This window comes from Gymnogyps californianus, chromosome 16 (genome assembly GCF_018139145.2).
Source record: "Gymnogyps californianus isolate 813 chromosome 16, ASM1813914v2, whole genome shotgun sequence".
Lineage (NCBI taxonomy): Eukaryota > Metazoa > Chordata > Aves > Accipitriformes > Cathartidae > Gymnogyps > Gymnogyps californianus.
In genome coordinates this window covers 15,252,328-15,267,901 of record NC_059486.1, presented here as the reverse complement: position 1 = coordinate 15,267,901, position 15,574 = coordinate 15,252,328, and the positions used below count along the sequence as shown (strand labels likewise).

The window sequence follows — 15,574 nt, the reverse complement described above, 5'->3', positions numbered from 1 at the left end:
TGGGAGGTCCGAGCAGGAGCATGTTTCTTCCCTCTTCATGCCCAAAGCTCACACATATCAACACAGACTCTTGAAAAATATTTATGTACCCCTCACAGCCTAGGGCGTTAGGCTCCTCTTCACAATATCTTCAGCTTTCCCTGGAGTCAGTGGGGGACAAAGCCATCTATGGCCAAAGCCATCTAACCTTCATGGGCCAAAACCGTGGGCCAAAGCCATCTAATCCTCAGTCCCTCATTTTAGCGTGGAATGAAACCAGACTCAAAGATCAGCATCACACTAGTGAAGAGACAGGAATCCCCCCCACCACCTCCCCAATACCCCAGATCGTACTCTACCAGCATAGCACATTACAACATTAGACAGCGGATGGGCTGCTTGATTTTCTTTGGTACAAAGCAAAAATTGTTCCCTCCCCAATACTCTGTTACGGATAAGAGATAGGAAGAGTTTCCTCTGTGATAGGATACAGAGCGTAAATGCATACGTCACGAAGTGGGCATGATCTCCTACTTTCTCTTCCAGCTTTTCCAAGAAGCTCAAATCAGTCGCTTCACCAGGTCGTAAGCATTCTTCATCCTGGAACAGCAGGCACCAGATCAAACGCTGCTCCAAACAGACTACTCCCTCCTCGCTAACATTTAGTACAACTTTGTTATGCAAAACCAAAGAGTTTGGTTACAATTTGAGATGAGTTCTATTTTATACAAGCAATTTCCTAGTTAAATTTAGAGCTTCTGTTTTCAGTAGAACTGTCAAGATAAATCAAGTCAAGTAAAATCTGGCTTTTTCTTCCAAATTTGGCACTGCCCTGCCACATCCTTTATTATTTGTAGTTCATTTAAACAAAGACAGTACAAAAGATGACATCATTAGACACCAAAATCCAGAAGGACCTGAACGACTCTCAGTCTGGATGAATCGCAGTTGGAGGGGGAAGACAAGCTTACAGAGTACTTTTTTCTAACCCAAGAAACACAACTCCTCCTGCTCCCCCAGTTGTACCATGTGTAGAAAAGCCCTGCTTGAAAGAGCAATCCATTGCAATGTGAAGCTAATGCTGAGCTTCAGCAGCACCTTCTCTGAATTACGACGTACTAATCCTTTGCCTCCCGTACCGAGGTGATAAAAATTCTCAGCTTTGTGGACATGCCAGAGATGGCAGCAAGGGACAATTCAACTTCAAGTTTGGCTACAAAGTCTCTACAGGAAGATTACTTGATTTCTTGCTAATCAGGGTTTGCATTCAAGAAAGTATCATCACAGTAGTTAGCTTGTGTGCTCGGACTCCTCCCCGTGGAACTGCACACTTAATCGAAGCAAAGAACGTTACTCAGCATTGCAGAACAAGCACCTTGTTAAAGGCTGTAGAGGGAGCTGCCTTCAGCTTCTCCCATGTCTCCTGCCATCCCTATGAAGGCACAAAGAGGATCATCTTCAGTTCATATTTTAGGAGCAGTAACAACTAAAGGGCAAGGAAACAAGAGGAAGACCTACAGCTCAGGAGGAGGTAGGCAGCTCTCAGGTTTCCCTCCTAGCTGAGCCCTTCTGAAGCATCAGACATCAAGGCTCGCAAGCCATGTAAGCAGATCGATGGGATGAATTGTCCTCTTTCATCTTTACAAGAGCCTGGACGTCTGGCTTCAGGTGGCTATGGAGAAGCACTCCCGGTGTTCTGCAGTCTCCCTAATGGTACTCGGAAGAAGCCTGCATCCCATCGCTGTTGCTGACTGTAGCCAGCCAGGTGGCTGCAGGTACCTTCCTTCTATGTCTCATGTCTCCAGGCAAAAAGTGGAGAGGATGGCCTGGGTCTGCCTTCTCAAGCCCTCAGAGTGGCTGCGGAAGCAGCATACCTCCTTTAAAACCCACAGCTCTCTAGCAAGCAGATCCTCTACCTTAATCTTCTGGCTCTTTGTTTACATTCTGAATAATGCAGACCCATCACATAATTAGAGGAAAAAATACGATTATGGACCATTACAGTAGGGCCCAGGCAGGCATTTCAAATTAAGTAGCACAAACTCTGTTCCTACCAGAATGGAGATTATTCCTTTATGCTTCTGCTCAACCAGGTCGCAGATAATCTTGTTATTAAAATATGGAATTGGTTCCCACTGGAAATAAGAAGCGGGGGGGGGGGGAAGGAAGAAACGTTTTAGAGGAAGATCTTTTCCTTGCAATTTTTAAGTTCTTTGGAGCCAGGCTCCAATCCCAGGAAAGATCAGTGAATTAGGACCAACCGAGCTGCTGGGGAAAGAGTGACAGCGCAGTGATCTGTCACCCCACACTACGCCCTTCCTGCTTTCAGCAGCCCAGAGCATCCCCTTATTCTGTACATCAATGCGCTCCGTTGTCCAGTGTCTACACTGTTGGAGCTCCTCACTTCTACAGGGACGTTGTCACTGCTGACCTTTGGAGTTTTGGGAAATGTCCTACTCCTTTCTTAGATGATGTAAATTAAGTCTAGGCTAACTTACACTGCGGAAAGGGTTAGAGAATGAGACCCATGGCTACCTTGTACTTCCCACATGAACAATGCAAACTAAAAAAAGAAAAGAGCAGGATGCCTTCTTCATTGATGATCAAAAGCGTTCAGTGTAATGGCAGTTCAAAGAAAAAAGGGAGGGGGGAAAATAATACATTACCTCTATTCCTTCCAGTTCATATTCCTCCTGCTCTGCTTTCAAGGTCATCTCAATCAAGAGCTGCTGGAGCTTCTCATTGCAGTAATTAATGCAGAACTGCTCAAAGCTTCAGAGTTGTTAGATGAGCATTAGTTTTTATTTATTTCATGGACAGTTCTACTTCTCCAGCCACTACCTACTGTTTTCCAGCCAGCCAGCCCACTTCTGTACAGATCAAACCCATACGTTCCTCCCACCCTGTTGTGCCAATGGCTCAAATCCAGGCAAGCAGTCCAAGCTAAAGCTTTCACCAGGGGGTTCAGCCAACCCAGTGCACTCAGATTTTGCAGTCACCTGTACCTTGCCTTGCTGGGATAGCGTACACTCAAGAAGCCATGTAGGACTTCAGCACGTGCCCCCACCAGCATGAGGACAGATTACCCCAAGCCTCAGGGACTGCTCTTACCTGTTTGTGTCCAGCACTTCAAAACCATAGATATCCAGCAGGCCGATAACTGTTTTCCGAGTTGAATCCTGTTAAAGACACCATTGCTCTGTAATTGCTGCTTCAGCTGATGCTTCTTCCCTGCATTTTTCATGTTGTTTCCTTCACCTAAATTTTAAACTTTCTCTTTGAGAGCTTTGTATCACATGCCAACGGAGTAGCCACTTTAAAGCAGTCAATGAACTGCTAAAACTATTTAACATACCACCTTCCACACCTAACTAAACAGTTTTCCAGCTCAGTGCTGTGGGATGCCCCTACATCAGTTATCAAGCATCCAAGTTATTCGGTGGTGAGTGCTGTAGGGCCTCACTGGAGAAACTCTGCTCAGCGCGTTAGGAGCAGTCAGTGTCTAGGACACCAAACAAGAAACCAACCTTGTTGGCCAGAGAGCCGTTAATTTTGTTGACTAGCCAAGTGAAAGTTCGTCCGTAAATCGCCTTTGCTACCGCATCCCGAGCACAGAATGCCAGATCCACGTTCAATGGGCTTAGGACCTAAAAATAAATAAAGATATGCCAGAGGTGATAAACACCACAGATGATCAGAGCAAACTTCTGCAAAGCCAGTTCACACTTGCAGCTTGGAGAACCAGCCGTAGTGTTGTACACCACAGCACAATGCTCAGCTTATCTGAGCTGTAGTGCCTACAACTTTATTTACCATCAGTAAATGGTAATAATAAAATAGTTTTATTTTATTAAACTTGGTACAAAACGCTCAACGAGCAGTTTTTGCCAGTGCTTTTCTCTGTTTATGCAGCCCAGTTTCCCAGGAAGCACTCTAGGGACTGAACAAAAGGAAATTGTTTGCCTCAAATACAGGGCTGCCTGCAAGTCCCTGTTCCGAGCTTTTTAACAGTCACTACCTGGTTCAGCAGTAAAACTCTAATACTGGAAATATGTTTTAGTTTAACGACTCAGGCTAGAAGAGGAAGGTGATATGGAGGAGAGAGACAGCCAGAGCGACCTTTTTTTACTGTAACACTGCTAAGAACAGAGCTCCTCATCCGCCACCACCACCAGCTGGGGTGGCTCCCAGCTGCCTGGGGTTACACAGGACTACTCGGTACCTCTTCGGATCTGGCTTCGATCTTCCGATGAGTGAGAGCTTCCTGCAGAATGGACAAGTGCACACCCAATAGCTGCAGAAAAAGAAATACTTGCACTCAGAGTATGGCCGGCAGGAGACTGCTTAAACAAGCAGTATTGTGTGATCAGTAGGGCATAACCCCCAGTCCATTCCCAGTTACACTCATCTTTGAGCAACAATAAGTAAGGAAGTTTCAGACAGATGTGCTACGGAGAGAAGGGGCCCTACAATTCGAGATAGTTTATAACAAGAGCTGAGTATTTATATAGCAATCCTTCTGCTTTTGGAACAGATGTTTTTGTCTTAAGAGGAAAACACAGCAAGGTTAAGGCTTTCTTCATAACACTCATAATACTGACACTCTCTCAGAAGAGATACCTTTGAAATCCACTTGATCTGCGTGCCATCGCGAATGATGGCATGTCCGTTGCTATCTTCTTCAAACTGAATGTTCCCAAGGTGCAGCACACTAGCAACAATTCCAAAGAGATGCTAATAACGAGAGATATACCATTAGAAAACAGGTTGCCACAGCTCCATGGGATGGTTCTAATCTTTGCTATGCATGCTAATAAACAGAATATTGGCTACGGAGGCGAGTCAGACAACCTACTTCAGAGATAGGCTACCACCAGTTGCCACCATGCTGTACCAAGGGACAGAGCCCTTCACCCACCCGCTCCCTCAGTCCCCCCAAAATGATGTCCTGTTCCATCCTTAACACCTCTCCCAAGCAAGACTGCTTCCATCACTTTTAAGTAAGGAGTGCGCTGCTGTCTTTCCTTAAATTCCCTTTGGTAGACTCAGTCCCTTTTAACATGCATACCTCTATATCTTTTTCAGTAAAGTCAATGATAGAAAAAGCTTTGCGGACTATTTTCCAGTCATTCTTGTCATTAATAGAAAACACTTTGGCACATCGACCCTATACAGTAAAAGAGAGATGAATCAGTACAATTCATTAGCAAAGCAATTTTATTATCAGCAACAAACATAGCATACTACTGGGCATACTACTTTCATCTCCAGTTTCCTCAGCCTGTATAGATGCAGTCTGCAACTAGCTAGCAAGTTTATTTCGCTCCTGCTAATCCTGGAAGTGGCTCATTTGATCGGATCTTTCAGCTTATACTTAAAGCTTCAGATAACTTAAAGCATTGAGCTTGGATAGTGATTACCATAAAATGGCTAAGTCTTGTGAAGAGCTTGAGCTTACAGCCATCTTCCATTTTTATGGTAATAATACCTTCTGCCCAAGTATTCTTCACTACCAAGGAAGAAAGATACTGAGAGCACTACCATGAAGCAAACTGTATACTGCATAACCATACCTGTGGACCTCGAGAATACGAGGTCCATAAATCCCGAGAAACTCATTTGATACCAGGTCCTGACACAGGGGCATTAGAAGAGATGCCTTTATACAAAGTGTAACTTGCAGACAGATACTACTCAGCTGTTTAGTAGCTCAGACCACTCTTCTCAATGAATCAAGAAGCGTCTTGACCACACCAGAGGGACCAGGGTCATCGAATGGTTTGGTGACAGTTGCTTAAGAGTGTTATGTTCTCGCAGCAGCAGTACGGACGGCAGCAGTAAGCCATTCCGCACACACAGAACATGGGGAATACACAATTAATAAGGGACCTGAGGAAAGTGACTTTTTTTTTTAAACTCTGATGGCCTTGCTGTCAGTGGATCATGTTGCCCAAAAGCTTGTTTCCATCCCCACAACTATATCAGCTGATCCAAGAAGAGATATTACCCCTTATAAGCCACTCATCACTTGTATCCTTAGGTCATCACAGCTGGAACAGTTCCTGCTACAAAAGCACCCAGGGTAGAACAGTGTCCGACAACCCCAGAGCAAATATGTTTGCAACCAACCTGCCTGCGAGTTTCGCTGTAACGCGACACACGGCGGGTTCTCTTAGCAGCTCAGCAGAGCACTTAGGATGTGAGGAAAGCTGCATTTGCAATCCCTACAGTTCGAGATGTAAGATACAGAGAGAGGGACAAGCTCTCACCGACCTGGATGAGATACGCATACTTCTGGGGGTTGCGCTCCAGCCCAAGCCAGCAAAGAAGATCCTTGTCTCCACCCTCCAGTAACTGGTAGAAGATATGGAAATTCCTTTCTCCGTGGTTTTGATGGACAACTCTGGATTTCTCGATTAGGTAACTGAGGATGTGCCCTCCCACCGGAGCTCCCTGGCAGAACAAAGCAGTCAGATCAACATCAACAGCTATAGCTAACATCATTGTGACGGCTGTTCCTCCCCACCTAGGAACAAGGAGCAGCGTCAGGAGAAGCGTGTTTCTGCTGTTACTTATCTGCCATCTTGTGTTTAAGAGTTAGTATCCAAGATCACTACAAGCTGTATCTAAAGAGTTTGCTGTCCTTCTAGTGTAACTTGTGCTTTACAACAATTTATACTAGCTCTCTGCTGAGCGCTGGCAGTATTGCCAGTAATATAGGAAGTTCTCAGGATGTATAACTAGTCACTTTAGTCACAAAATGCAACGCCTGTAAAAATAGGGTCAGAAATCTGCAGCGTAAGTCTTAATAAATCCTGTGCTGCCTGGTAAGTGTCCAAGAGGTTCACTGATACAGCTTGTTTTAACAGCGGTCCATTAAGTTTGTTCTCACCTTAAAATCAAATTGGATATCCATGTATTTCCCAAATCTACTCGAGTTGTCATTACGCAGAGTTTTTGCATTTCCAAAAGCCTATGGATAAACAGATAAATTAAGTCACTTCTCATCTTACTGAGAACCTGACAACCACGGTAAGACAAAGTTCCAGTAACAAAGATTTGCTGCATCAGCTGAGACCTACTACTGAATTTAGCGGGATTAAAGAAATACAAACTAATGTATTCCCCTAGCTTTAATGTGGAATTCAGCTGACCAAATCATCACTCTTTCTTGTATGACCTATAACTGAAGCCACAAGGAACTGTTGCATGGTGTATAGTTTCCTTGTGCTCCCAGATTTCAGCTATCCTCCACTATAAAACCCAAGTTTAAATTTCTAAACATTAAGTGATATTAAATCCCAAGCATTCTTTCAGAGGTTGTGCTGCCAAGAGGCTGAATGTATGTTATTATTTATGTTATGTATGATGTAAACCAGGAGGCCATTCCTGGGTGCAGGTGTGTAGACTCGCATGAAAGTCTTGTGGAGTGAGGCCATCTATGCCAACTCTTCTGCATTTTATACCTTTATTTAGTTTTTACCTCCAGAACAGGGTTGGAAAGTAGCAGACGATCACGGACGATCTGCAGCTGCTCCGTAGTTGGACAGGTTACTGCGTAATACTGCAAGATCTTCTTGGATGCTTCTGTCTTCCCAGCTCCGCTCTCCCCAGAGATGAGGATGAAATGGTTGTTGTACTCACTGCACATCACCCGGTAGGCATTGTCAGCTATGGCATATCTGAACAAGGATCACAAGAAGTATTCAGAGGAGAAGCATCCGTTAGAAACGGCAACAGGAGGCAGAGTATCAAAGGTTTTTCAGAAGTGCTTACTCCTCGTCTAACATTACAAGTATTGGACATGATGGGAAAGCACAGCTCAAAACCCGAGACTGGCTCGAGGTCTTGTAGTAAAAACCCAGTCTGTATTTGAGGGACAGATAGGGCTTGTTCTTTTTCCCTACTGTTGCTGTAGGATTTATACAGGCTGCGTGTATTCCTGGTGAACACAGTTTATACACAGCAGGGACTTGCTCTTCCAAAGCAGAGGAACCAGTTTTGATCGCAGTAGAGGGAAGATAGCAACTTCTGCTGATAGAGACAGATACAAAGATAACCAATAGTAGAGCTTTCACCAATACACCACTTAAGGAACGAAAAGAAAAAAGAAAAACCTAGTCAGCAAACCACCCAACAACTTCTGACCATCAAAAAAATTCCAGCTCAGAGTTCAGAAGTTCAGGTTTCTTCCCCTCCTGGGCAGTCCAAGTGGAGGCTGTGCATGAGCACTGTGCTAGTCCCGTGGTTGCCTGCGCTGACACGGAGCCTTGGAGGACAAGGCAAGATGACCGGAGTGTTTTGGACAATTGAAGGAAGAGATGTGGACTTGCACATGGACACAGTCAGGCAGCGGCCTGAGTAGACCACGTGTAACGAGGAGGACACACTGAGCACTGGTCTGGAGAGTTAGCTTCAAGATAACTCTTCCCCTACAGTTCTCCCAACATCACTTCTGCAATCCTTTCATCCCCCTTTTATTCTCCCAGTCAGCTAGAAGACAGAGACAAACACATTCTTACCTACAGGAAGAGTATCAGCATTCCCCAGACCTAGTGACTGTGGATACACATCCTTGTTGCTAGTACACAGCGTTACAGAGAAAACCCAATTTATTGAGATAAACTGAAATCCTAAGGGTTCCACTTACAGATGTGGTGGCAGTTCAAAAAAGTTTACCCCTCGATAAAGCTGCATCTGTGTCACGGTGTAGATATCCAGCTCTTTGTAAGGGTTGACAGATACAAGAAGAGTACCAATATACGTCTGCAGGGAGAAAGAATGCATACAGGTGGGAAACCTGTTCCGGCACTACAATGACAGCTCCCGAAAGAGGAGTCAAGTGCATTAGGACACTACGCAAGAACAACTGAAAAAGATGGTACAGAACTCGTTATGAGAGAAGGGGAAGGAAAAAAAGGCAAACCAAAAAAACTCCACAGGTGTCACTACTTCAAAGCCAACACCAAACTTCTTGCAAGATCTACCCAGTTAAGAGTGGAGTTGGACAATAAAAATCAAGGGTAGAGCCTTACAGGTTATAGACAAGGTTTTGATAGCTCATGATGCTTATGGAATTTTTTTTTCCTACTTGAAGTTAACATAATAATGCATTTACTATCCCGACACTGTTTTACAAAAATCTTTGGAAATGACCAATAACTAATGCTGTGAAGGAAAGCCAAGCAGGGTGTCTATCCCACAGATAGCTGTTCAACAGAGAAAAATTCCTTCTTGACTGTGAAAGGTGATCAAATAACACACTTCAGGACACATTGCATTTTCCCTTATTTCTATACATTTTCAGCACACCAAAATGCCCTGTTCTACCTTGTTTTCAATTCTTTCCATTAGTGTTATACAAATATCAGTCCTCATCTGACAAAGGACATGTTTACATACTACTTGCCACTGCTGTAAGCCAATGTATAACCTTGGGGCTGCTGAGAAAATGGACATGGCTGTGAAGTCATCTTAGTTTGCACCATGAAGTACTCAGCGCTTCTCAGACAAGCGAGATACCACGTTCAGCACTGCCTTGCCTTCAAAGATAGTAAGGGAATAGGAAAGTGAAACACTATTGCATATTGTTTGGATCTTTGTAAGGCAACTCTGAGCAGGCTGAGACTATTATTTTCATTAGCCAAAGTAGCCAGACTACTACTGGGTGATCACTCTGCTGGGTACTGCTAACATCTAACAAGGTTTGTCGTCTCAGAGCACAACGAAACCAAAGCTGGGAGAGTATTCTCTGTATTGATAGTGCCTCCTGCCCCTGCAGTTTTAGCTTGCATCCCATCTAGTTGGGCAACAATTTTTTTTTTTATATATATGTGTGTGTGTGTGTGTGTATGTGCCACACTTAGAGACATTTCATGTGCCACAGGCTACGTGAATCCCCATGACCAGCACTTACATAGATGAGGTTCTCTTGGTATCGCTTGCGAAGGTTGTTCAGGAAAGCAGTCTCACTGGTGTGGGAGTCCAGAAGTACAAAGTCCTGCACCCCGACTCTGTCCCGGGCTATCAGAGCCCCTTCCATGTTTGCATCAGTGTTACCTTCCACTTCTTCCTTCTACAACACAAAGGTTGTATGAAACAGATTTAGGAGAGAGCAGATAGGGACCCTAAAGGTCAGCTAAGTCCTTCCCCGTACCGCAGGGCCAAATCAATCTTGCACGGGTAATGCCAAAAGATTATTCTCCAAGCTGTTACTAACACCTTCCCCAAAGATGGCAATTCCGTACCATGCGAGTTTGCACTCCAAATTCTTTACAGTCAAGATGTCTGAGACTCATTCCTGTGACCAGAGAGGAAGACCAAGGTTTCCAGGCAGCCCTCCCTAACATAACAGTTGTTTGAGACAAACCTAGCTCCAAAGACGCAGTTACAATCTGGGACACTCCATTAACTCAGTCTAGACAAAGCAGTTGCAAGCACAAAGTTGCAAGTTAACTGTGGAAGATACCAGACAAATTGTTAGTTCCTAACACCACCTGCAACTACTTTATACAGATAAAACTACGAAAATGGAGAATCTCCAGAAAAGGCTGCATTTGACTTGACCCTTAGGGAAAAAAGATGACTCCTACAGTACTGCTCTGCACAAGATTGCTTCCTTTTCCCTAGTGCCTTCTGCGAGCAGACGGCAGTCAGCTCTCAGGGTTGGGCAGCAGATGTCTCCACACGCCAGCCAGAGACCCGGGCAGGGACCGGCGAGGCCACCAAGCTGATCTAACTAATCCAACAGCGATCTGGAGAAATGGTTAAACCTTTACTAGCGCACGCACCACCTCTTTCTCGAAAGGCTGAAAGATGCAAAAAGGATGTCACCGAGAAAACGTAATTCTTTTGCACGCTCCACTTCCCGTTCTTTATCATGGAAGTTGACTTTATACTGGAAATACTCACTGCTGAGGATCAAGCTCTTGTTTCCCAGGCTATAAGAATAAATTGTATGTTTGTTTAATTAAATCAAGCTGATAATTTCACGCTAGCAAATAGGCAAACAGGATATTCTTTATTCTACAGTAATAAACGTGCCATAGTAGGTTTTAGTTTTTTAAAGACACCAGGACAGAGAAAAATTCCTACCCTAATGCATAAAATACTTCTCTTACGACAGAAATGAAGTTAATACATTTTGAGCAGCTTACCTTTTAGGGTTCCCGGGCTTTGCAAATTAGGGGAGAGAAACTGGCTGAGCAGCCGTCAGCTGAACGCACACAGCAGCTCCTCAGACTCCGGGATGTGCACGTAAGCTCAGCACCTTCGCTATTCTCATAGTGCCCTTCGTGACATTGGGGTTTTTATGTTTTGCTGCTCCACTGCTCAAGAAGATTGTGTGATTGCGTGTAAGATTTTGAACAACCATTAAAAGGACAGTGATGGCCTGTTTATGCAATGCCACATCACTTCCCTCCCCCCCCCTTTTTTTTTTAAGCAGAAGCTTTACAAATTGTAAATAGGCACAATGTAAAATGTTTCTGCTAAGCTTTGGCAAACCCTGACTCTGGAGGCAGGCTTTTGGGATGAGCCTTCATAGCGCTGGCAGAAGACAACAGCACTGTGGACACTAAGGCTTGGTGGATTTAGAAGCAGGGTTTCACTAAAGTGAAGAGCAAAGGACCCAACCGCACAATATCCTTGATGACTGAGGGAAGCTCAGAAGAGTCAGCTCTTAAACAGGAATTTTAATGTTAGTCTCATTTTTAGTACAGCCTGTTCTTTACATTCATCTGCTTATCGCATTGAAAGAGCAGTCTGGGCTTTGAGATTTATATTCAGCAGTAACATTACCAAAATACTCCAGAGAGAAGATATCCTGAAAGCATACTATTTAAATCCTATCATGGTTTAAAAATAAATGAATCACACCCGCACTAATTTCACATACGAGTAATTACTTTTTTGCCTTTTACATCCCCTGCCTCCAGCTGACGGTGTTACCAGCTCTGGGTTGGCAGGAGGCAGCATTCCTCATTTCTCCTGAGCCATGGCATAATGTGACGGTGATCGCTTCTTTCTTCTGCCAGAAAGATACCTACATTTTTTCCTTTTAATATTAATAGCCCTTTTTTTTTTCCCTCCTCTGCACATGACATATCTTATCCATTTGTCGTGCTTGTCCTTAGCTCAGGTTCCATCGGTTTGGAAGACAATATAAGGGACGACTTAGCTTCTCAAACCAATACCTGTACAGACCCCACTGCTTATGTAGGGAGGAACACGGCGGGGGGAAGGAAAGTGTTAAAAAAATCTCCTATGCATTGTCCCATTACACATTTAATTTGATTCTACAAACTTCAAGAACCTCAGAGATATTCAAACCAGTAGTCACGGTCATTACTACTTTCATTCTGAACGCTTGCCTCTAAACCAAGTAGCCTGTTCAATACTTGCTAGTGCTGGTGTTCCCACACCACCAGTCACCCCAGTAGTCATGACATCTCCCAAAAAAGATTATTATAGCTTTGCAAAATCATTGGAAGACTTGACAGAATGGCTTTCAGAGCGCAGTATTAAGTGGGATAATAGTAATCGTTTCAGTCTCTCTGTTCTGGACTACTACAGATGACAAAACATTCAGTCGTACCTGGTTTTGTATTGAGCGTAGTCGCCATGGTAATATCCAAATCAAAAATCTATTCTGCAAACGTTTTTAGCAATCATGTAACTTCACTGCATTGCAAATGGGCAGCTACAGTGCAAATTACCAGAGTAATCATTTTTGTTAAGTATCTGTCCCATCCGAGTAGTATTCAGCATTATTTGGCAGTGCAATCTACAGATTTTTGTTAGCAGAAGACAGGTGGGTTTTTTTTCCCCTCAAAAAACACTTCATCTGCTCCACATAAGCTGCTGCGAGGTTAATAGTTTTATCTAACACACACAAGTACACATTTCATGAACGAAATGCCAGAGTTTAGAGGGAGGTATTTACTCTTTCCTTTGCCCTAATACTTTCTTCCCCATTTAGCAGGGAAACTTTTGCCTTAATCATCTTGACTTTCTCAGTCTTGCTACGAGGGCCGCTGAGCTTGGAGCCCAGCCCCTAGCAGCAGGGCTGAGCTACCCGGGCTGGGAGGGCACGCAGCCTTCTTATGACCTGGCCGAGCTGTCCGAGCGTTTATCAGGCTTAAGAGAGCAGCTGTTTGTTAGCTCCAGGTCAAGAACAGAAGGAATTTGCCATCACCACGGACCAGTAAAGACGTGCATCTCTCAAATCAAGCATGTTCAGGCTGTAATAAATCAGTATCCAGTGACGGAGAATTAAAAGCAATCAAACCTATGAAGCCAAGGCTGGTGATTGAGTTCTCAAACTTAAGCATGTCTTACCCGGTAAGAAATGTCTTTGAATTTCATTGCAAATCCATTTTTAAAGCAGAGGGCTTTGGCCTGGCTGCAGGAACACGACCTCCCGATACCCCTCTGCTCCACGCACGGTCAGTGCTTCTCTCTAGCAAGCCATCAAGATACCTACCCCCGGCACACGTGGCGACTGCGCCGAGTCAGCAGCCTCTAGTACCGGACGCCTATCAACACACCAAAGCTATTCCATCCTGAATTAGACCTATCTAGACATTTCTACCGTGTCACATGCGTACGCCCGCGGTGTCTAACTGCCACACATCAATGTGCCGTACGGGAGGAGCAGTCTCGGCTGGAGTATCCCATACCACCTCTTTCAGGGCTTATGGCATATGAAGCCTCCCGTCTTTCTCGACTGTTTTCTTTCAGCTGTCAGTTATTTCAAGTTATTTTTGACAGTCGGAGTAAGAAATCACCTGATTTTTCCTCCCGGGGTAAAGCAGGCTTTTTGACAGGATTACTACAAGCAAAGAGAATACGTGAACAGCTTCACTTTCAAAATATACACGCAGTATTAATCAAAATAATAATGCCCTGAAACCCACCTTGCTCTACAGATACCCTGGACCAGGCCAAACAAAGAATTTAAACTGAAAACTTGAAATTGAGATTGACCTAAGGCAGTATAGAACTCAAACCATATCACAGTCTGAACTGTTTTTCCCCCAAACAGTTGATACTCCTTTCTTCCACCCCGGTTTGGTCACAGCACAGCGGCTGCCTGACAAGGTTCGAGCTTGTCATTTTACTAGACAGACGGACTATAAACAACTTCAGGTGGATTTGTCCTTCTGAGAAAGCGATTTTTACCTTCTCTCCAAGCCGGGAAGCATGAAAGAATAAGCCTGAAACCACAGTGGCCAACCTACCTGATCAGGTTTCCTTAACCTAATTCTCTCACTCGTATGTTAATTGGTTAAGTGACACTGTTCCTCGTCAGACAACAATCCCGAACTCTTTTCTGGGCTAGTTTGTGCTCAGATTTTCTCAGTATTTTGCTGTTGCTGAGGTCAGGCAGTTTTATTATCACAGTACCATTTACCGCCCTGTCCCCCACCCCGTTTCTGGAAGTTTACTAGAAGTTTTGTGCTTACCTGGTATCACCATCAGTCAGAGATACCCCCCCAGGACACATCAGTGCACATTACCCCAGCAAGACACTGCTCTTTTTAAAGGATTATTTTCCTTTCCTCATCACTTAAGAGTCAGGAGATTTCTTTCTTGCCTACTGAGATGCAAGCTCTATCAGAAAATCTCCCCCTCATTACAATGAGGGCTTTTTCTTTTCCCACAGGGATTTGTCTACCGACATTGAAACTACAAGGAACTGCAATGGATCACAACACCAATTCACGAGACGTGCAGCTCTTGAAAAAGGCCCAAATTAAGGTCAGAAGCGACAGACTATGCTCTTTGACAAAGTTTGCACCAGTTTGTAACAAACAAGACTTGGCAAGGAACAGTTAGAAAAACAATTTTTTTTTTTTGAAGAAACTTTGCAAAATTATTACTTATCTTTGCCAGAGGCTCAGAACTTCATTTTTCAACAGGCTCCCAAGTTAATTGTTGCTGTTTCTTTGGCTTAACGCCATAGAACAGAAGAGATTAATGCATAGGGGAAGAGGAGGATCAGTTATGATGCCACTGCTATTTTGGAAGCACTAGAAAAACCCAAACCAAACCATGCTACACATGCAAACACAAGGCGTGAGAGCCTCAGGTGGGCACAATCTCACCCAGCATATCTTTGAAGTAGCCTCTTACCCACCCGGTCAGGCAAGCACCCTTATCTGTAGCAAAATGCCATGCAAGCCACCAGACTCCAGGTTTATTGGGGCCACCCATAAGGCCACCAATTCTCATGAGAACAGCAGGAAAAAAAAAAAAAAAAAATCTTCTCAGGGATCCTCCGCATCACCCCCAAACCATCCCAACCCGCCAGAGATGCTGGATTTCCTTACCACCACCCTACAAATTCAGAAGTGGTTTTATTTCACGCATGCCTCCTGCTTTACCTGCACCCCCCCAGCCGCTGCGTGCCATCTCCCATCAACTCCTTCTCCAACCTGCCCTCCTTCTGTGAAGAGTTACCAGGGCTGAAGTTGAGGCCCACTGACACCAAGTATCATGTGTCCGGCTTGTTCGCTCGCCTCCCTCCTTGGGCAGGGATGCTAACATCCTCCTCGTTTAATGAATTATCTAACACGCTGTCAGCCCTTGAGCG

At 44.4% G+C, this 15,574-nt stretch overlaps 1 protein-coding gene across 1 annotated transcript in view; it reads right to left on the bottom strand.

The window, feature by feature from the left end:
* Positions 1–15,574, bottom strand: part of MYO1H (myosin IH) — a 35,907-nt gene that overhangs the window by 13,893 nt on the left and 6,440 nt on the right. Inside the window, exons 2-14 of the mRNA XM_050906394.1 lie at positions 9,896–10,054; positions 8,630–8,745; positions 7,463–7,661; positions 6,872–6,952; positions 6,253–6,432; positions 5,048–5,146; positions 4,600–4,713; positions 4,202–4,273; positions 3,507–3,626; positions 3,091–3,158; positions 2,646–2,751; positions 2,034–2,114; positions 488–579 (exon numbers count right to left, since the gene is read on the bottom strand). Coding sequence (XP_050762351.1) covers positions 488–579; positions 2,034–2,114; positions 2,646–2,751; positions 3,091–3,158; positions 3,507–3,626; positions 4,202–4,273; positions 4,600–4,713; positions 5,048–5,146; positions 6,253–6,432; positions 6,872–6,952; positions 7,463–7,661; positions 8,630–8,745; positions 9,896–10,054 — 1,487 coding nt within the window. The remainder of the gene's footprint in view (positions 1–487; positions 580–2,033; positions 2,115–2,645; positions 2,752–3,090; positions 3,159–3,506; positions 3,627–4,201; positions 4,274–4,599; positions 4,714–5,047; positions 5,147–6,252; positions 6,433–6,871; positions 6,953–7,462; positions 7,662–8,629; positions 8,746–9,895; positions 10,055–15,574) is intronic.